The sequence below is a fragment of the Scaptodrosophila lebanonensis genome, unplaced genomic scaffold, assembly GCF_003285725.1.
Source record: "Scaptodrosophila lebanonensis strain 11010-0011.00,11010-0021.00 unplaced genomic scaffold, SlebRS2 tig00000053-arrow-pilon, whole genome shotgun sequence".
In the NCBI taxonomy this organism is placed as follows: domain Eukaryota; kingdom Metazoa; phylum Arthropoda; class Insecta; order Diptera; family Drosophilidae; genus Scaptodrosophila; species Scaptodrosophila lebanonensis.
The window spans coordinates 2,424,384-2,447,367 of record NW_022060548.1 but is presented as its reverse complement, the minus strand read 5'-3'; the positions used below and the strand labels follow the sequence as shown (position 1 = coordinate 2,447,367).

Below are 22,984 nucleotides of genomic sequence, written 5' to 3'. Positions count from 1 at the left end.
ACTTCCCTGGATTTTGCTGCTGCTGCATTGTCATACCTTTGGTTTCTTCAACGATCTTCTGTCCTTATAAATGCCTTTTTATGGTCAATCAATGAATAACTATTTGCATCAAACAAGGCATTCAAAGTGCACCTCAACATTTTTTTAACATTCTCAATTAACACAGCTTTTGGATTGTGGATTCATATTGGTGAATATAATTATTCGTTCTGAGTCTTGTTTGTTTCGCACGATCGGCTGTACTCTGGCAATATCCAAAATTTTTAATTACCTGCAATCTCAAAGACGCCAGTTGGTCATTTTGCCTTGCAGCTACGCATTTAATTTCCTTTTGCTAACGTTTGACATTTTATTTTGGCGTTAATTGAAATTTTATTGCCAATTGGCAAATGTGGCGACTTCGCCATCGTCGTCGTTGTCGTCATCATCATCTTTATCAGCACTGTCGGTTATTGCCAGCTCCGTCCCCTTTGGATGCCGGTCGATCGTTTGCCAGCCTTTGTGTGTTGTGCCCCGTTTTCATAGCCGCTTTGTACATAGTTTTTATAGCTGTCGATTGTTGTTGTTGTTGGTTTGTTGGTCTTTCTTGTTGGTGTTGTACATTTCTGCCAGTCTTTTATGGGCGTTGTTTGTGTGTAGAGTGTAGTGAAAGTTTTAGCCACAGTTATTTATGCACATGCACATTTCTAAGAAGTGCTCATGTGAAAATGGGTGAGAGCAATAAATATACGAGCATCGTACTTGTATATACGTACAAATGTATCTAGAGTTTGCATACATCTTGCAAAGGTGACTATGCAGATATGTGGGAATGTACTCCCAAGTACTACATACGTATGTGTGTGCTTAACATCCGCATTTTTACGACAAATTATATAGCAATGCATAAATAAAAAGTAATATAATAGAGTACATAAGAAATAATGTTAAATGGTATTCTCTGCTATAAAAGGCAACTAGAACTTGTGGACTTCATTGAATTGTATTTAAAGGGCATATTCGTATATTTTTGTGCTCAGCTGTCATTTATCTTCTTATCAGACATTTAAACGCAACTAAAGGCTTTAATATCTTAATGTCATAAATATGATTGAATGAATATTTAAGTAGTATTATGACAATAGCTTGTCAGACCGATACATACATCTACCTTCAATGGGTTCAAGCTTTTCTTTCTTTTAGTTAGATATTATCTTTTTATATCTTATACTTTTAATAAGTAATTGATTTTAGTATTTGTCTGAGGTCTTTGACCACTTCTGGCCGCGAATCAGGGCCGGATGTTGTGACAGATATGATATGATTGTAAGTTATCAGATTTAAATAAATAAATATTTTCGAACATGTATTATGTGCTTCATGTTCTTCACATGTTTCTCATCTCTACAGATGCGACAAAAATCATGACTATTAAGTAAACTGGAAACTGCACCAATATTTAGAAAGTTTTAAAGCACTCTAGAAAATTGCAACTGAACTATTAAATTTAATTTGAAAAACTCTATATATAGTACTTCAAAGTGCCGCACTAATCATAAATTCCCACATTAAATATGCATAAAATTATGAGCTTATAGAAAAAATTGAGAAACAGCAATATATTTGAAACGCCAAACGCGTTGCATTAAAGGCACAGCGCACGTCTATTAACCGGTTAATTGCTTCCTGGCCTAATTAAGAAGCAACAACAACAACAACACCAGCAACATCGGCCAAGCCATGCAACCAGCATGCAAAATAGTCGTGCCACTTACAGTAACAGCTAAATAAACAACAAACAACACTTAAGCCAACTTAACAACTTTAGCTCGTCATTTTAACTGTTTGTGGTGTAGCTTTGTTGTTGTTGTTGTAATTATGAGTCTCTTTTAATGCAAGCACTTCTTATGACCATTACATGAGCGTCCAACGAACGCTAAATAATGTGTTTTTTTCTTAAATTTCCTTTTTATTATGAATTTTAAAATCGCATCGTTAATTAAACACCAGAGACATGATTTTTCATAATCATAAAATCTATTACGCTTAATTGTTGTTGCTTTTGGACGAATAGTTGCGTAAACTTTATCTTTCCATTACTCTTTTGTTGCCCGAGAGAAAGTACAGTTTATTGTTTTGTGATTTTTTTTTACCATCATGTGAACTATTTGGAAAGCAATTATACTCGTATATTTTATGATGTTTGATTAAATAGGAAACTGCATAAATGCGTGAAAGAAAGACTTATATTTATTTCCGCTCTTCAAATGTGACTTGGTACAATATTTCAAAATAATATCGTCTATGCCCAGATGATTGTTTAAAGAGCGCCCAAAAAAAGGGGGAAAAACATATAACATTTAATAGACGAGAAAACTGGCATAAATTCAATGTTATTCTCTAAGTTTGATGGGAACACTAATTATGATGACCTTCCAATATTGCAGCTTTGAATGAAATACGCGTAATATATATTCTAAATACGCGTGCATATATATTCTAAATCAGCTTGACAAAACAAGAGGAGTAACTGAATATTCGAGAATGAGCAATAAAATGCCATATAAAAAGGATACTTTACAAACGAAATGGTTGAAGATGAAGTGATATTTTTGTCTAAACAAATCAATGTGGACATATACAAAAATAAATAAATATTTAACAATCTTCAAAAATTCAGTTTAATTTAAAACAAGCGTTCCTGAATTTGTGCAGACTTTGTCGTGCAATAAATTGCAATAAATAATAAATTAAACAGTCCCCATGTCAAATCGTGATTGTCACTCACTTAATTGACACAACTGGCTGACCTTTACAGAGAGACTAACAAGCACGACAAAAATTGTCACTAGCCAAACGAATATTACAGCAGTCGTCATAATTATCATCATCATCGTTGTCGTTGCACTCAAAATGCAGGCGAACATAATTATGCATGCCATAGCATACATACATGTAGATACATATGTGCGTGTGTGTGTGTGTGTGTGCCACTCCCCACGTGCTGCACCATGCATATTTAATTGGTTAATTTCTCATAAGCTCGCAAGTCAGATAGAAGTACTCGTACATAAAAATAAAACAGAACTATGACTATGAGGGGTGCGCCCTCAGTTGCGAGTTGTGAGAATATGTATAGAAAAATAAATGGTAATTTAACAAAAATCATTCATAATAAACAATAAGAAATTAATTATGCGCACATGCAAAAATGTACAAATACAGAAATATGTTCACAGAAATCGCATCGAATACAACGCACTCGTCTGGAATGCAAATTAGTTTTAAATTACTCATACGCCACGTTGTCCGATAAAGGCACAGTGGGTTCAGGTACTAGTTAAAGCTTTGTTATAACGCCTTAAACAGAATTTATAGCGCAAGACACGCTAATATGTCGAAACCTTTTGAGAGTTCAACTAAGCAAGATAAAACGATGTTTAAATTTGTTTCTACAAAACGTATATACCTCTAGGCCCTAGTAGTCATGCTATATTTTCTGAGTTTTAAGTTAAAACTTTTAACTCTAGGCCAAATATTATATATAATTTGAATAAAAATACATTTATATATACATGTATACATCGGTATACATTTTCGCCAATATTAAACATAAAGATATGATATTTATTGATGTTTCCTAAATTTAAGAAGCAACATATGTAGATTGAAAAGATTGAGGAATTTTTTAGATTCTTTTCGTATCTTCACCAACGAGTAGATGCAATATAGTTCCAATCTGATATCAGTTTCTTTCATTGAGCAAGCTTTTGAAACATCTTTCAGCCAACTCCTGAATCTTGTATGGAAGTATTCTCACTTGTTTGAGTTTCTGCATATACCGGATTTCATGAAAGCCTTCAGCTTTTAATGAAAATGGGAGACTTGGTTTCTGGGCTTCAAATATTCCTCATATTGCAGATCCCATCGAAGAAAAGGAAGCGACATTAACCCACGGTGCACAGTAGTTAAATTTGCGTGTTTGTTGTGTTAATTAAGTGTTGAGCGTCGCCGCAATGCCAAATTAAATATTTGTTAAAAAATAGCATTTGCCTAAAGAAGGAAAAAAAATGAGAAAACAATGTGAGAAAAAATGGGGGAAAAGAAAACGCGGTGCCATAAACGGAAACTATTAATCAACTTTCACTTGTTTAACGTTTTACTTTGCCCACACACTATGAAACATTTAAAAATATATACTATATCTAACTTGTCAGTCCAAGCCGTTTCAGTTTAGTCTCTAAGTCTCGTATTAATTAATGAATCTGCCCATTTATGGCTGAGCTTTAGCCAATATTTCCGTTTCTGTTGGTGTATTTTTTTTTACGCGGGTTTTGTTTATCAACAACGCGAACAGGTTGTTGACTGATTATGTTTATGACTATCTTTATCTTCAGTGCTATCTCGATACATATTTTCTGGTCTCTGCCTTTTTTAATCTCACATTTGTTTGTTAATGCTGATTACAAGTGCAAATAGATAATGGAGTTTGGTTATGATAAAATATTTTAGATTTTATCGCTCTGCAGATAATTTGTCATTAAAATTCTGAAACCGTTGGGGTTTCACATTTTTTCTTTATATTATGAGCATCATTAATGCATTCGTATGATTTTTGGGTCTATCAACGTCGTTTGGAGTTTATCAAATCATTTAAGCCGAGGTGGCTTTGGCTTCGGCATTTAAATCGTCTGATCTGTCTATCCAATGACAATGAAGTTATTGTGTGAATTGGCTTTGAAATTAGTGGTGTTTTTTCTTTCGGTGTGTTTGTTTTTTAATGAATGTGCTGCGTTGTTTATACATAACTGAGAATTCTTTTTGGCGCTATCTCTTAGCTACATATTTCCTATATTGATAAAACTTATTTTCAGTTATGCACGTTAAGAATTCATTAACGGAATTATGTGGCTAATTGGAAATTTGAAGACCACATGTAGCTATAAGCCAATTATGATAAAAGCGGCACGAAGTGGCATGATTAGATTGCTAATTAATAAGGAATATTATATTTAGAAGATAGAATTCCACACATATAGTCTATTTAGGTATTCAACGACGGAATGTTGCAGAGATCGCAGCATAAGCACTTACTGTAAACAAAAATATTTTGCTTATAAGCGATGACTTTCTTTTAATCAATTTATTAAAATTATAACAAAGGTCATGTGTGTATTTAACAAACTTCAATGATATTTATTTGTTGTCCAAATGAATACAAATTTAGTTTAAAATATTTAACAAACAGAATTTTCAATAGCGTTTAAATTACTCAAAAATGTTTAATATTATAAACCAATGTTAACATTTTGGTTAATTTTAAAATGTATCGCAGACAATACTAAGGACTAATTTGGATCAATAGGTCTTTATTTTACAAGCATATGAATTTGTATCTTCGTTTTTCCCACTTATGGGTCAAATATTCCGATATCTACAGAAATAAATAAGTTTTTGAAACAGAAATTGTTGATATATGTTGTGGCTTGTACGACAGATGTATAATATAGATATCTCGACATATTATCGGTGCCCGACACTTTTCAGTGAAGACAGTTCTTCATTTCTATACATAAGAGTATTGCATATATGTAAGTTCTCTAACATACTTTGAAGTCTAATTAATGTCGAATCCGCATTGCCACAACACTGGCCTTTTCAAATATATGTATGTATGTATTTCAAATAATATATGTAAATATTTTTTGCTACTGAGTTTCTGTCAAGTCTACACTCTTTCTGTTCTACATATTCATACCATTCATGGAGTAACTATTATGTCTACGCTGACTCATTACTTCCAGTCATTTTGACCGTAATAAAGCCGGCAGCCGCTACAATTACAAAGTTATATTCAAAAAGACGGGGCTCATTAAAAATCGTGTGCGCTGCTCGCTCTCTGTCCAACCCGATTCCACATCCAATTAAGCATGCGAAACAACAGCAACAATAACAACAACAATAACCAAACAGTTACAACTCAAACTTGACTCATATAGTTTGTTTTTAGCCGGCTATTGGCCTCTCTCTGTCTCTTTTGCTCATTGTCTGACACTCAACTTCAGTTCACGACTAACAAGCTCGCAAAATTAAAAAAAAAGATACAATAAATAAGAAGAAAAGCAAAAACTGTGTTAAACATACAAAAAAGAAAAAAAGAGTCAACAACCACTTTGGTATTTCTTAGACGCCGCTTTGCGGTTTTGCGTTTTCTTCACACAAGAAGGCAAGAAAAATGTTTTGATTTATCACATAACAAAAGCGCAAAATGCACAGTTATGACAAACATAAAAAATCAAAGTACTTTTCATTAAAAAAAGGGAAGGAAGAAATACACTACTCAGAAATAAGTACTCAAGTATTACAATAGACACCATCCGACGTTTGTAAAATTGGATTATGGAGAAGAAACGTATTTGATTTTCTCTTCTCTTTCATTTTGCTGGCATTTCTGCTGACTACCAAAGTGTCACAGCGGCTTAAACGCTCTGAACCCTCATTTGGCCACACAAAGTAGCCACCGTGATGATAGGAAGCCAAAGAAAGGCACATCAAACAGACCAAAGCGGAGCAACAATACGACGATAATAAACAAGAATAGCTAGAAATAACGCTGAAGATTATATACTCTTGTCAACATTTTGATTGAAACTTTGGTTCGAAAATGAAAGAATAGAATTCCTAATTATAATAAAGTGAACTCAGAATAATTTGTAGCTAATGGAATAAAGATCTGGAGCTGCTTCGACTCTGCTAGAATAAGAAATGGTGGAGGAAACGAATTCTTTCAAATTTGCTAAATATGTAATTTCTATTGTAATCCCTTTTTTAGTAAAGGTTTAAAGTTATAAGATATTGCCCACCATTTTGGTTCAAATACTGTGCTGCGTTTTATCCCGATCTCATTTACATAGTTTTCATGTGATCTTGAAATTAAGTCTTTAAAACTGAGATCCCAGCTTTTACAGAAACGAACGGTTAGACAGGAATGATTCAAGGTTTTATTTTTATAAGAAACTCATATGAATATCATAAGGAATCCTAACGGAAATCAAGAACCCACAGTTAATAGGTTTCTAGCTGTTTTTAGCCAGGCAAGCTATTCTTTGAGCGTTTTCTGTAAACTATATTTCCGCTACCTTTGTGTAAAGACCAGAGATCTTAATACGCCTTATGCCCGTTTATATACCTATATATATATATATATATATTTATATATATCAATTGCTTTTGCTCACTTTGTAGAGTATTCAATTGTTGTATTTAAAAAGAAACTTGAGGTCGTCTTCTACTCACTGATTCCACAAAAAAAAAAGGTTCGTGTCATGGCTGAAAATTGTCCGAATTGTATAATTTACGCTCATGGCTCATTATTACAGCTGCAATTGTTGTAATGGTGGTTTTTGCTGTTGTGGTCTTGTATTGTACTTGACTTACTGTCATTGTTTATTGGCTTTCAATTAAGCGCCCCATGTATATAGATGCGGTTTTTCCATTTGTGGGCCCCATCTACAGCTTAATTGTGCAGCTCTCTAAATGAGTTTTGATTGGCACTGTGCTGTTTCCTATTTGCAAAAACCGACAAATTTCAAAGCAAAGGAACTGCACATTAGCATGCTCAGCATGCCAACAATTTTTAGTGTGTCTGTGTGCGTGTGTGTGAAATTTCCGTTTGTTTTTTATCTGCGAAACCCACTGACCCCGAAACGAAGCGTTACAAAAAATTGCTGCTGTAAATAAAAAAACTGAGGCATAGTAAAAAATTGCAAGTGCAGCCGGCAACAAGTTTGTAACAGAAAAAAAACCAACAAATACATTTAAGACACACAAAGAGGCCCGGCCAATGTGTCAGACTGTCAGCTTCGCGTCTCATGATGTGTGGTGTGGCACCACAGATGGCCCTGAAGCCGATCGTGAGTGTTAACATCGTGAAGATTGACTAACGATGTGAAATTTTAAATCTTAATATTCTTTACTATAATTATGAGCAATATGCGTACGAAAAGAGTGAAAGTCTTCATGTTTACTTACACACCCCAGTTGTTTGTATACAAAATTTAAAATAAAAAATATATTTAAATAAATATAAATTAAAATACAAAGTATGAATACCAATTATGTGAAGAAAACGCTGTGTGAATCAGACTTTCTCTAATATTTGCTTAGCTCTGATTAGATCGTAAAAATGGAAGAAAAAGTAGTAGAAGAATAAGAAACTGATTTACAGACATCAAGAAACTTAAAAATAATAATTTTTCTTTTATTTAATGTAACCATTTTCAAAAACTACTTGTCTTATAATACTATATGTCACTCTAAATGAAGCATTATTCGAACATTAATAGTACACTATTAAAGCTTGTATTCGATATAAAGAATTACTAAAATTATAATAATTTGTTCACTTAAAATTATTCATAGTACATATATACTTGTACATATATGATATTTACACTATTACCAAGATGAATATCATTTCTTCTATACAACTTATTACTTTATGCCAGCAACGAAATCCTTAGAGAAAACGAATTTGGTTTATAAATGACTACGATTAGATAAACATTACTTATATACAAACATATAGTTAGGTTAATGAAAAAATGAAGCCTTATTGAACTTATATTTTGGAACGAACACAAATCTGATTAATAAGTTTGTTTTGTTAGCACAATTCAGTCACGCGCCCATCTCTAATACGGCCTACCTATGTCTGCCATTTGGTTTGTCGCGCTGCAGGTGCCAAACAGACAACAAAGACAGACAAGAACCAACCCAACAACCAGCCAACAAACCAACCACGACTGCCTGCCACTTGTCGCTGCAGCTGCGTTGTGAAAAAGTAAAAGAAAAATTTAAGAAATAGCGAAAAAAAAACAAACTACATAAGATAAACAATTATTTATTGCATTTCTGCATAGGCCAGCACAAACATTTTTACATGTCCAAGACCTAGTTGGTCAAGTGCCAGCAGCTTGGCAGCTAATTAAACGTCTTTTTGGGCGCGTCCCATTAAACACATTTGACGGTACATTCAACTTTCGCATTGTCTTGCTTTCCTCTCTACCTCTCTCTCTCTCTTTTCCGCTATCTTCTCCCAACTTTACGGTATTTGTTTACTACCAAGCGACATTTTTCTTTAAGCGCTGTATTTTTCTTGTTTTTGTTGGCTTTTGCGGTTTTCCGCCTTGATTTGTTGTTATCTGCACGATCTTTTAAGCTTGCGTCGAGTTAAAATGGGGAGAAGAGGAAGAAGACAAAGACAATGACAACAACAACAACTGAAGCAGCGGCATGAACATCAACCCTCACGCCCGCACTTTGTTGACTTGCGCTGCAGTGTAAATGTCACTTTTATGTCTTTTTAATAATATTGTAAAAATGGTGAAATAATTGCTGGAAAGCCTGCTCTTAGCTGCTGTGGGTGCTTTTAGTCAGTTGTCACACACACACATATATACGTGTATATAAACCTTTCATACATATTCCTGTATGTATGTACATTGCAGGGTGCCATTTAAAGTGTTGTGTTTCTTCCGCATGGTGAACCGCTTGTAGTAGGGGCTCTATAGACAAAGCTTGTGTTTTGTACAATTTTCCACAATTTGTCACATTTTTGTTTGGGACTTTTTAAGCTAATGATGATGAGGGTCCACAGTGAGAGAAGACCTCAAATATGTGGGTGTTTGAGCCCCCACATCAGGGCTTCAACATAATGTACAGATTTAACCTTGAAGATAATTTTGTTGACCACTTCTTTTGACAATTTCGTAAACAATGTTTTTGTTAGAAAATGTGAGAATAATTATTATTAGGCGCCTGCTAACACATTGAAACCAATTTTCCTACAAAATCTTACAGAACTACTAAAGAAAATATGAATAGTTACTGTACTGTATTTGTGGTCTAAGCGTGCACAAATTTGAAGAATTAAAAAATGAAGCTTATATCTTAGTAACAAATAAAACTGTTAAAAACATTTGCTTTAAAATTAAACAGCATTTTTGCTATTATTAGAACTAGCCTCCCAATCAACGTAAAATTCCCAATAAATATTTATGTGGAATTCTTTTTTCAAGTTTATTCAAAGCTAATTAACATATTTAGCACTCATTTGCATATAATATTGGGCTTGTGTACATTTCTTTCATAACTCAAAAGATCGGGGTTTCTGCTTTAAAACACTAGTTGAGTATTGAGTATGAATTGCAAAAATTCATAATAGTTTTATTTGCCAAATGTGCCCTTTAATGTAATTTTCTTCTTCTTTCCCCAAAGCCCAATTTTCTTTTAAATTTCACTTGCCATAAATAGAAAAAAACCCTTAATATGCCTAACAACCGATAAAATTGTTATAGTCAATGCCATTAAAATACATTAAAACCCAAATAAACAAAATGCCAACAGACGCTAAAAATCCTTTACTTAGGCTTTGAAATGGTTTTAAAAAACATAACCCACTAAGTTGTTGACTGGTTGCCAACAAAATTGTGTATGCGATTTGAATTGCCAACAAACGCCCTCAATTTTGACCAACTGTACAAATAGTTTTGCCATTGACTAAAGCACTCGCACCCTCCACTCCTCTACCCAACCCTTTCAGGCATTTCATGTCTAGCTATCGAAATTGGTGGCAGCTTCGTGCCTCAAAGTCGACGACGTGTTCTGCCAAGCGTAACCGCTGACGGTTATTAAACTGTGTAAGAAAACAAAATACAAAGCACAAGACGCAAATAAGTAGTATGGTAGTATTATACTCATCTAAAAAGGTTATACAACTGTGATCAGAACCATTGCGTCGCGACGTTGGCAAGACAAACCCCTGAACTAAACTTCAAACTGAACAGACGGTGAAATTGTTTCAGGCATAGTTCCGCTTTTGACATCGAACACAACTTTACATACCGACATACACACACACCTTCAAAAGTATATACATTAGCCATAAGGTTGGCCTATTCTTTGTTTATGTTGTGCTTATTTGTAAAATACTTAGCTTGAAATTTTCTGCCCTGATGAAGACATAGTATTTAGGGTCGTTGAATTCAAATTGCGAAGGGAAGGGAGATCATCACACATTTTGTAATGGAACCTCTAATTGCTTGTGTCATGTGTTGCAATGCGATACGGTTCGATCCGATCTATGGTGTATATATTGGGTGCAGGAAATTAAATATGTTTGCGCCAAAATAGTTAAACATAATATAATGTGCGATAAAGAATATGCACATTCCATTATAAGTAGATAGTGATAAAAATATGTCTACTTAGGTTGCAGCATTGGAATGCGGTGTGTAGAATGCCTAATCAGTTAAGTGGCTAACGTGTTAGTATTTAGATAAACTTAAATGGATTGAATACTTCATTAATTGGAACAACTTTTATTCAGTTTTTGTATAGAACATGGTTATGCATCATAATTAATGACCATATACTCGTTTGTATAGCCATATCGCTCAAATTTTCTTGCTTACCATTTCTTCCATCATGTGTTCGTAAATAGCAAATGCTTCATAAATCTTGCCCCAGTCATAAATCATAACAAACAAGAAAGGAATGCTAAAGTCGAGCAGGCTCAACTCTTAAATACCCTGTACCACCCCACAAAAAAGTAATTAAATTAATTAATTAATTAAATTTAATTAATTAACTAAATTAATTTAATTAATTAACTAAATTAAATATAAAATATTCCATGCATGCATACATACATTTACATTTACATCAGAATCGTGCCTTATGCGTGTTTGTGTACTTGTACATATGTATGTATGTGTGCATTGGGCCTGGTTATATGGCTATAACTTTCATTCCGATCATTCTATCATAATGAGACTTGGTATACGGTTATATAATAACTAACCTAATGTGACTACCAAATAGTTAGTTCAAAATTCCAAGAATTACGGAAGTTATAGAAAATCGTTAATAGGGGGGGAGTGGGGGGGTGGATCAGAAAAAATGAACAAACTCGTCCTTTCTCGGTCTCAGGAGAATCTGTATACCAAGTTTGGTTATTCTAGCTCTTATACTTTCGGAGATCCTTGCGTTCATACAGACAGACAGACGGACAGACAGACGGACAGACAGACGGACAGACGGACAGACGGACAGACGGACAGACGGACATGGCTATATCGACTCGGCTTGTCATGCTGATCAAGAATATATATACTTTGTGGGGTCTACCAAGCCTCCTTCTGTGTGTTCCATGTGCACTCGCACAAAACTAATATACCCTTGTACCCTTTTGGGTACAGGGTATAAAAAGTGCGCATAAAATGTTAAACCAAAATTAGCCTGAAATTTGCGCCCAAAACTGAACATATTTGTTTATAGTTTCCAACGGAAACGCGTCTCGTTGCACAGCTGCATGCACTGCTTTTACGATGCCCTCCTCTACAGGGAAGCTGTAAACCCAATTCTAATTTTACAACATTTATGCTTTATTGTTTACAGAATCGCACGTACATCATACGTAAAGCCCATATACCTAGATATATACACACATATATATTACACACACATACGCAACATAAACGACGTCACACTGGAGTCACAAATTGTACCATAAACATTCCAACAAACGAAAGGAGCCCCAATAACTCCCTGCTTTCCCCCTCTGTACAGTATGTCACATGATAGAAAAATGTTGGATCGCGAAGCGGTACGTTCAGTGATACAACAATGGAACGCCAATCGTTTGGATCTATTTGCGCTCTCCGAACCAGATGAGGTAAGTGTGTTCTATTATATTGAATATATCTATCGAATTTGCTAATTTATTTCAATATTTTTGCAGAACCTGCTCTTCCATGGCGTTATGCGCTTTTATTTTCAAGATGCAGGCCAAAAGGTAGCCACTAAATGCATACGCGTCGCCTCCGATGCCACAGTTACAGATGTCATAGGTAAGTTGCAAGAAATATGACAAGAAGTGTTGTATTAAATTTTAACTCTCAACTCTATTCTCCTGTAGACACGCTTATTGAAAAGTTTCGGCCCGATATGCGCATGCTTTCGGTCCCAAATTATGCGCTCTATGAGGTGCATGCGAATGGCGAGGAGCGTCGTTTGAATGCCGATGAGAAACCCTTGCTGGTGCAACTTAATTGGCACATTGATGATCGCGAGGGTCGCTTTCTGCTCAAAAATATCGATCAGAAGACAACGGTAAGCACTTTTTAAAAAAAAAACTTTTCAATTGATATTAATTTCCTAATATTTACAGCCCATTGAGCAATCAGACTTGAACTTTAAGCGCAAGCTCTCCAAGCGCGAAAAGAAGGAGCAGAAGAAAAAGGAAAAGCTCGCCAAACTTACTTCAGATCCCAATTTAACAATGCATGGCGCTGCTGGTGCTGGCAGTGGCAGCAATTTGGGTCTGGGAGCCAATGGCCTCAGCTCCAGTGGTGCCACACATATGAACGGTACCGCTGGTGGTGGCGATGCTGGCGACGCTGTCGCTGGAAAACTATATACAGAATTGCCCGAAACATCATTCACACGCTCGATCTCAAATCCGGAGGCGGTAATGCGAAGGCGTCGGGTACAGAAACTGGAGAAGAAACTGCAACAGTTTCGTTCGCGAGATGGTGGACCAGATACGGGTGGTACGCTGAAAATATATGGCGAGAGCTTGTGCCAAGATGTGCCTTACAAGACGCTATTGCTCTCCATACGTGACTGTGCACAGGCAGTTGTACGTGAGATGTTGACCAAATATGGATTGGAGAAGGCGGATCCCTTGCATTATTGCTTAGTGCAGGTGGGCAGATAAACCGAGAATTTAATTTATACTTATATGTATTGTATGAAGAAATCGCTAAAGAGAAACAGTGTGCAAATAATTTTTTAAATTGATAGAATGTTTATAATTGAAAACTAGAAGCCATGAATTATTTGCATATTTTGACTCATCAGACATATATTCCATTTTAAATATTCTTAAAATGCAAAATGTGAAAAATTCAGGCTTTTTTGGAAGCAGATTGAAAGAATTTAGAATTTTAAAGTTAAATATCTATATGAAGTATATCTTTGAAGCTGAAAACAGCTTTCAATTTACATACAAAATAATCAAATAATAATGAATTCAGAAACGCGTATTGGTCTAATTAGTATTATCCATTAAATCTATGAACAATAATGCCATAAATTGGCCAAATTACTTTTGATAAGATGTTTGAGCTACACTTTTAGGAATCTTCTTTTATAGCCATAAAATTTGGCATTAAACTATAATTTTGCCACAATGCAGGACTTACAAAAGCTTAAATCGTCTTAGGGACCTGATAATAATGTTTGTGTATTGAAGATATTTGCGAAATGCAACGTTTAGTTCCTGAATTGAATGCTTTCCAAAAACATGGTCCTACTTTTTCTCATAGCGATATCCCATTCTGATTTTTATTGAATGATTTCATCCCTAATTGCTTAATGAATATCAATTTGCAGGTTAACAGCGATGGCACGGAATATATACTCGACGATGACGAGTGCCCGCTATCGATACTCATGAATCATCCCACGTCGCGCGGTAAGTTTTTCCATATCTCTGCCTTCGTTTTAGTGCATTGCCTGTTTGCGTGCAATTTAAAATCAATTTAGCAGCAAGTGAAGAACAGACAGCCAGGTAGACAGACAGGTAGGCAGACAGGTAGTTTGCGAGTGCCTTGAGCCATTCATAAATACTTTCTAACAATATTAGTCGACCGGCATTTCGGCCGAACTAACAATATACTTGTATGTGGAAAATGCCGGCATTTCATTTACATGCAATTAACTTTGTTTTATCAATAATTATGCTCGTTGTCTGCGCCATGACACGGCCACTAGTAGCAACTACAACAACAATAAATAACAACAATACATATCAACAATAACAAGTTATTGCTGTAGTGTTGCTATTTGCTTTTACAAGCTCTCATATTTCATATTTGACTCGATTTCTTTCCCTTTTCTTTTTCTACGATTTTACCCAAAATTCTTGAGCATTGCGTTGCTGGCTTTCAGTTGTTTGTTGGCATTTTTTCTGTGCGGTTAAGTGTTTGGTTCTGATTACCTGGCTTCGTATTAATATAATTATTACAAATATATGTTAAAACTATAACATAATATCTGCGATCAGTCATGCCTTATAAAATACGCAAGGATTTATGCAAGAGACTGCGTAAGTTGATGTTAAATTAAGACAAAAATGAGATATAACTCTTTTAGAATGCTAATGTTTTTCTAAGTAACACCTTAAAAAAACTATCCTTGAAGCATGCAATTGGCAAAACTGAACTAGTTATGGATATGTCATGGTCAGACACACAAATGAACTGCATACAAATTTACTTTATTTTGCCAGTAATCCTTGAAAACTAATTCATAAAAATGTTTGCTAATGAACAAAAAAAAAAATACATTTAAGTATTGAATTGTTTTTGCTTTTAATTAAACTAAGATTATTTTGAAAACTTAAGGATATTACCGATTATTGTATCATAATACTTCGACGTGAGTTAACGTTCGCGGTGAATCTGTGGTCATCAGAGAAAAGGTACCTTTCCGTAGGTTTGAAGGAAATTACTGAAATTTCTCGAAACACAACTTTGCAACAGATATGAGTCGTTTATCAGGAACTGTTCTAAGCAGTCATCCACACATTGTTGGAGACTTTGCCCGTTTAATAAGCAGTTTATGTGTGGTTTTAAGCATCGTGTATCTAAAGATAACTTTATATGTCTCTTGCGGATGTTTTAAAATATATAATATTGTAGACTAAACAACTCCTTTGCTTTGTTTTTCAACCAATTCTCTTAATAGCTTCTAAATTTGAAAACATCCCTCAAAGGAAACGCTTTAGTGGGAACTCAAACCATTTTTTTGTAGCAAGGATAACGACCTACAAGTATAGTGGTGAAAAAAGCTCAATGTGAGAAGCTTTTCTGGTGGTTGAATTTGAAATATGAAACATTCAACGTTCAAATACTAAGAAAACAGTCACGAAATTAAATTAATTGACCTATTTGTATTGGAAAGCAATTTAACAAATTTAATGTAAATCTATTTCTCATATAAATACATAAAAATGTTAAATCTTACTGTTAATTGCGAATTATTTCTATAAGCTTAGCTTCAATTTTTTTGTAAAGGTTTTCAAATATTACTTAATATTAGCACATAGTATGTACATACATAAGAGCGCAGGCGCAACAAAAATACAAAATTTATTAAAAAGCTAAAAGGGGCAGCACAAAGCAAATAACAGACAAAAGGCTTGTGGCCTTCCAGGCACACACACACTCACACACAGCGCAATGACACATGCAAATGAATTTGTTAACAAAAAGGCCGCTGGGAATTTTACGACGCCAAAGACGATGATGATCATGATGATGAGGACGACGATGACGACAAATGGCGCAACAATCAGACCGAAAAAAGGAACTTGGCCCAAAAATGTTAGCCAAGCTGGCTGACTAGCACACAGTCAGGCAGGCGGGTAGCATTTAACAACAATAAAGTAAAACGACAGGCATGAATGACATTTAAATAAGGCACGCACCCACACATATAAGCGTATATGTATGAGTATACATAGGTATAAGTATATATTCAGATATATACAAAACTTTTGCCGGAAATGTTGTAGCAATCAACAAGAGTAGCAACGAAAAAGGAAGAAAGAAAAAACGGCAGGAAGCCTAACAAAGAATTTTGAAAGCTGTTGGCGTTGCCATTGGTGGTCTCCTGTCGGCTCTGTCGTGTTCTTGTTGTGTGTGTGTGTGAGGAAGCCGCCTACACCGTGGTTACTTCCCCATAATAATGCCATTGCTGACAGAGGCGGTCTGCTTCTTTAGCAGCCACATGTTGACTGTTTGGCTTTGTGTGCGTGCTTGCCTTCTGTGCGAATTTGTAATTTAAAAGGTGTAAAGTAAATGCGGCCGCACTTCAATTTATTATTTATGCTAATGCAGGTACGCAATTTTCTTAAACATCTTTTGGCGCCGCCAGTCTATTTGTTCGCTTTTAGTGTTGCCTACTTTTGAGCGCACGGTAATAACTCACAATTTGCGCGTGCTTTGATGTGTGCGTACTTGTGTGTATGTGTGTGTAAGTGTCTGTTTGGCACGCAATGGAATGGCAACAGTTAATCTCATATACATACATATTTGGTTCTTCATGTTTTATTAACTAATACTAATATTAACTGTATGTAACACTTGGCTTTTGGCTTATGCTGTTTTCATTTAATTTTGAGCTTGTGTTCTCACCTTATCTTCAATTTGGGTCAACACTTTACGGTTGTTGTTGTTGTTATTGTTGATTTTCATGTTGTTGCTTGCACAACATTTATTCAGTTATATTTGTATTTGTGGATGACAACATTCCAATGCAATTGTCTCGCGTGAAAGCTTAACATAACTTTTTTAAACTACACTACTCCAGAATGTCTTGTACATACTCGCACGTAAACAAAATTACGTTATACATACATTCATACATATACGTGCCAAAGTACAGGTGAAATGCTTTAAATTGAATTTTTTTCGTTCACATTTTGATAGGAAATAATTGGAAAATATAGTTGGAAAGCTGGAAAAACGGCGTGTAATTCCGTCCCAGACTTCAATTAATATTCATTAAATTATAAAAAAATATAAAATCAAGTATATATTTGCAAACTGTACTTTCAATAAATATTTAAAGTAAGGCTACAGTCCTTTTCAAATAAGTTTTTTTCATATAATCTTATTCAACTTAATTCATATATTGAAATAATGTGGATATACGAGTATGTATATTCTCCAGCTGCTTAAGAGTATATTATTGATTACCCAGATTTGAATTGTTTACTTAAATAGCCCTTATATGTTGTCTACACATATAAAAATTCTATAAATTCATCCGCAGTTGTGGAATCTTCATCGCAATGTTTTTTTCCGTAACGTCAACCATTCAGTCCTTACTCTTTTTGAACTGAACATCTCTTGACAATTTAAGTTAACACACTTTTGAATCTTTAGAGCGAGGTTTGACTGTAAATTGAAGCCCGCTATCAGTTGGTACATATTCACTTATCTGCTCGCCGCTTCGTCTGATAAATGAACGCTTGGCATACTTACGCGCTACGACGACAACACCTGCGTCTGATTACAGAAATAACAACATACAAATTCTCATGAACACGGATACATATACACACACACATATACACACTTGACTCGACCAAATGAATTCCAGTTTACTACACTTATATTGCGGGAGGCCTTCAACCCGCAATCCTCACCTTCCACTCTTATAGTATGTCTGCCAATTCGTCTGTCTGCATACCAAAGGAAATAAAAGTTATAAAAGTTGGCTCGCATGCACGGATGCGTTTGTGTGTGTGCGTTGTATTTTTAACAGCATTTTGATGTACCAACCCACAATCGCCTGTTCGTTGTTTTTGTTGCTGTTACTATCGGCCCTACTGTTGCGCTCTTAGCCATTAAGGCTGCTCTTAATGTACTTTCAATATTTATAGCCGCAAGAGAGCTGTAGGTATTAGAATACTCTCTTACTCAATCTCTCTCTCTCTCTCTTTCGTTGCGGACTCTTCGGGCTATGGACGTATGTATTTTGGGTTTTCGCTTCGTGTGCTGCTTTGTCAGTGTCTGTTATTGTTGTCTTTTGTGAACAGTGGCGTTTCTCAGACTCTTGGATTAGGGTTCAAAGTATGTTCGTCCCATAGGTGATGTGGCAAATTGTTTGTGTAGGGTGCACAAGGCTTTTGGAGAAGACAAAAAGAGCTAAACTGAAATTTGTATTATACTTTACTTGAAGAGTAAAAAAAGTATGATGAAAGTATAAATACTTGAGCTTTTAAGTCCACTTCTATGTTGGGATTGCTGGCGTCTTAATTTAATCATTTATGTGAAGTCTTTGCAAATATTATTTCAAAAGCACAAACTGTATATTACATTAAGTAGCGCAATTTGAATTGAACAATGCTTTATATTTATTTATTATCAAACTTTTATATCATTGAACTAAAATGTTCATTCAATGCAAATATATCCATTGCAAGTTTTTTCAATTGAAGCAAGCAACTTATAAATAAAAGATCCTTTAGAAAAAACAGTTGATAAAAAAACAGGCTTAAACATTTTATTTTAGACATGCCTTTTCGTTTGTATGCTTTTACCTATGTCGACCCAATATGGAGTCATCATCTAATTTGAATTTATATTTACCTGAAACTGTAGTCTACTTTTATGCTTAGTGGTGAGTGCCCACTCTTAAAACGAAGGATAGTTAACGTTTTCTATTAGTTCGTATTCTCTATTCCCACAACATGGTCCCAATGTCTCACTCCATCAAATTTGTAGCGTCATTAGTTCACCATCTGGCCGATTGTAGTTAGTCAGAAGTGCCGGTCATACACTTGTACCTTTCATTTGCACGCTTGCTCTCTCATCGCTTTGTTTGTGCGTGTCTTGTGAAGGATAATGACATTTTTTATGGCTACATTTTCAAATGCGAAACACTAGACCAGCGACGCCACCTGCATAGACCGCCAACAATAACAGCAACAACAAAAACAACAACAATGCATTGGTCACATAAACGTTAGCCTCAATATGAAAATTGTGCGTTGCTGTAATCGCTCTTCTTGTTTTACAGCACAACCTCGATACAAGAGATTTTTTGGTAACTAACATAATGTTTCATTTACTTATTAGTAGTATTAGTATTAGAGAAAACTTAATTATGTATTTGAGAATCTTTTTTATAGCCTATTGGCTGAAAATAGGTTTTAAATTCCAGGATACATTTTCCGCAATATTTTTACAAAAGTTATCATCGACTTTTATCAACGATTTATTTCTGCACAACTTAGCAATTGTTGGCACTTACGTCTATGTATTACTTTAGACTATGCCTATTTTATGGAATATGTGACAATTAAATTAGCTATGAGCTGAATTGAATTTGAAATCATTCTAAAACTGATATCGAAACAGTGTTCAGAATCCAGGTTGAATATATTTGCCGGAAGTAAATTATTCATACCATGCAATTATTTTCATTTCGGGGCGTGTAGATGTTCTCTCTATATTTAATATTTAATTTCGTTTTAAGGATGTTCTACTTGTATGTTTTTGTTGGGGCACGTTGTCAACGTCCTCAGCAATGTCGGCGGCACGACTCAAGTGCCGAACAGTATAGCGAACAGTGGCGGGATAGCATCGGCATCGACATAGCTTATAGCTCATAGCTCTGTTATCTACACTACACAAGTATACTTCGTCGTCGATGGCGCGGTCACAGTCACACTTCGCCGTGGACGTCGTCGGCAGCTACACACACAAAATTCCGTGAACTCAGTCTGTGGTGCGACGGCAATTCAGTTGCTGTTACAATTTTAGTCATGAAGTAATGTTGCTCGGGATAGCAACGTACAGAGCGCGCATCGCGTCCGAACTTTTTGGCGTTGGGAGCCAGCGTTGCGACGACATCGTTGACTTCGTTCTCGTCGGCGGTGGCGGTTGCGGCGCCAACAGTTTTACTTTACTTTTTTGGTTAAACGAAATCGGTTACTGACTTGACGGCTGCAGCTCCTTCAGCTCCTTTTCCCGCTTCTGTTGCCAGTTGTCGATGTCGATGCATACACAAAAATATCAAAATTAGAAGCCAAAGAATTCAATTTAATTGAAATCAATTCGTCGTGTGCCATAACGATAGAAAAATCAAAGAAGGAACGAAGTAGAAAGAAGTAAACGCATTAGATAAATAAGTAAATGAAATTAAATCAAAGTGTTAAGCTCTCCTTTCTTATTGTGATTGCGGCTCATTAGCATTTTGGCCAGCGTTTTGTCATTTCCTTCGTTTTGTGTTTGTGCCGCTCATCGTAATTCTCGTCACTTTGTCATTAATGTTGGCCACTTGGCGGCTTTTCTATTGCCACGTCCACGCGCCACAACGTCAACAACTTCTACGCAGGCAAAGGCAACTGCTGCAAAATGATGGATTGGGGCATAAGACGTAAGTGCTGCCATTTAACCATTTAACCGACCAACACTTTCCCTTTCCCTCACTTTTACCGTGCTATTTGCTAAGCTGTCAGTTTATTGTTAATTTTTTGCTCCACTTTTGTGTTTTGTTGCTGTTGCTGCTGCCGTTAATGAGCCCTGAACGAAACGTTCATTGCTAAATTGCTTGTATACAGAGCGCTTAAAAGTATGCTATGAAATTTGCTGGCCATTTGCAGCATGTTATTTTTTGTTTTTGCTTTTTTCATCTATTTCTACGTTTTTTCTGGCTTGGAGAGTTGAAGAGCAAAGAAGCGTGAAGCATGGCGTATCTATGCCCAAAGTTTTATTTTCCTCATCGTGCCCTTTCTGCATTATTAACTCGTCAATGTTTGTGGATTGCGAAATGGAATTTGAAAGAAAATTGGCAATGTTTGGAAGTTGGCTGAAAGTTTTTTCAATTTATTGTCCCTTGGGCTATAAGGTTTTTAAAAGCTAGTTTCCCGACATTTACCAACAGACTTCACGTCAATCTTAAATGTAAAGCGACATTTCATATTTATTTTAAATGTTAATGTTATGTGAAAGTTTCTTAACGAACAAATTAATAAAAAGCGACTTCAAATTCAAATTTCCTTCCTTTTTGCAATATGCATTTCTACGAAATATTTGCAATTTCAGTCTTTGAATATCCTATTAGAAGGCAATCAAATGTTATGTCGCTATTTCCTTCCCACATCATTTTTCGCAACCCACTTACCATCTTTCTTTCCAGCTGGCATCTTAAATTTCTTGCTCTTAGTTTCTCACGCTCTGAAACTTTTCGATTGTAAACTAATTCCCCCACAATGTGAGGTGACAGACAAGCTAGCCCAGCCAGCATCCGTGTTAGAAGTTTTCGACTTGTATGTCGCCTGGCAATTTTTAAATGACTCCCCCTGCTATCAATCAATCAAGAAATCAATATAAGCCAACTTAAATTCATGGTGCATAAGCATATTTCACTTGCTTGGCTCTTTGGCAACTACACTGAAATACAAATTAAGTAAATACAGAATATTTGAATTGATATACATATGTGAAAATTCCTGTAAATACAAATAATTCAATTTTAACTAATTTTGCGAAAAAACTAAATAAATCAGAGAAGTTTCATTTAATTAGTCAATAATGTACCTTAACATTTGAAACAGATTTAAATAAATAAATAATATAACAATAATAATTTAATAAAAAAAATATTAAATCAAAATAGGAATAGTAATACAAATTTTAATTAATTGATTAATTCATTAATACAAAATTATTTAAAAGTATATTAAAAAATGTTTTTATTATTAAGTATTGTGCTGCGAATCGACTTGCAGCTTTGGTGTTAACGCGAGAAATTAATACATATTTTATATAAGAGACCTTTTATAAATATTTAGGTGCATTGCAGGTGTTTTAATTAAAATTAAATTAATTAATTAAATTAAAAAACGAGCTAAAAAAATCACATAATTAGAAACAGATTAATTTAAATAAATAACTGTTTATACCATTTAAAAAATATTTGCTTCGGTATTGCTTTCTAAAAATTCAATGCCATTTCTGCCCATAACTTTCAATTCTTAGCTGCTTAACGAGAAAATGTTGTCAGTGTACTACAAAAGCACAACTGGGACAACTGAGACGACCTTCAAGCGCGCTGGGGGGGGGGGGGGGAGTCCAGGCGTCTGCCTTTAAATAAACGACGCTACTGAGGCTGCTGGTGCACTGCTCGAGCTTCACTTTTTAGCCGGCATGGCGCCCCGGGAAGGAGCACATATAGCGAGTGAGCGTAGCAGCCGGAGCAGTCGGAGCAGCGGCAAAATTATGCGCGTGCATTTTGTAAAGTTTATGCGACCGGCAAAGTGACAGCTAGATGTAGATTGAGGGAGGGGAAGGCGTTGGGGCTGGGTGTGTAGTAAAAAATATTTATGAGCAGCCACGTTTGGTTGCTTGCTTCGAAGCCTTTT

The 22,984-nt window shown here is 35.3% G+C and overlaps 1 protein-coding gene across 4 annotated transcripts in view; it reads left to right on the top strand.

Moving 5' to 3' along the window:
• LOC115624368 (afadin) overlaps nucleotides 1-22,984 on the top strand; it is a 73,252-nt gene that overhangs the window by 12,619 nt on the left and 37,649 nt on the right. For 3 of the 4 annotated variants that reach the window (XM_030519029.1, XM_030519030.1, XM_030519028.1), the window contains exons 2-6: nucleotides 12,439-12,715; nucleotides 12,782-12,890; nucleotides 12,959-13,152; nucleotides 13,211-13,747; nucleotides 14,437-14,518. In XM_030519029.1, the coding sequence (XP_030374889.1) occupies nucleotides 12,611-12,715; nucleotides 12,782-12,890; nucleotides 12,959-13,152; nucleotides 13,211-13,747; nucleotides 14,437-14,518 (1,027 nt within the window). In that variant the 5' untranslated portion in view covers nucleotides 12,439-12,610. Of the gene's footprint in view, nucleotides 1-12,438; nucleotides 12,716-12,781; nucleotides 12,891-12,958; nucleotides 13,153-13,210; nucleotides 13,748-14,436; nucleotides 14,519-20,939; nucleotides 20,998-22,984 lie in introns of those variants that run through there. The other variant, XM_030519031.1, reaches the window with a different exon arrangement.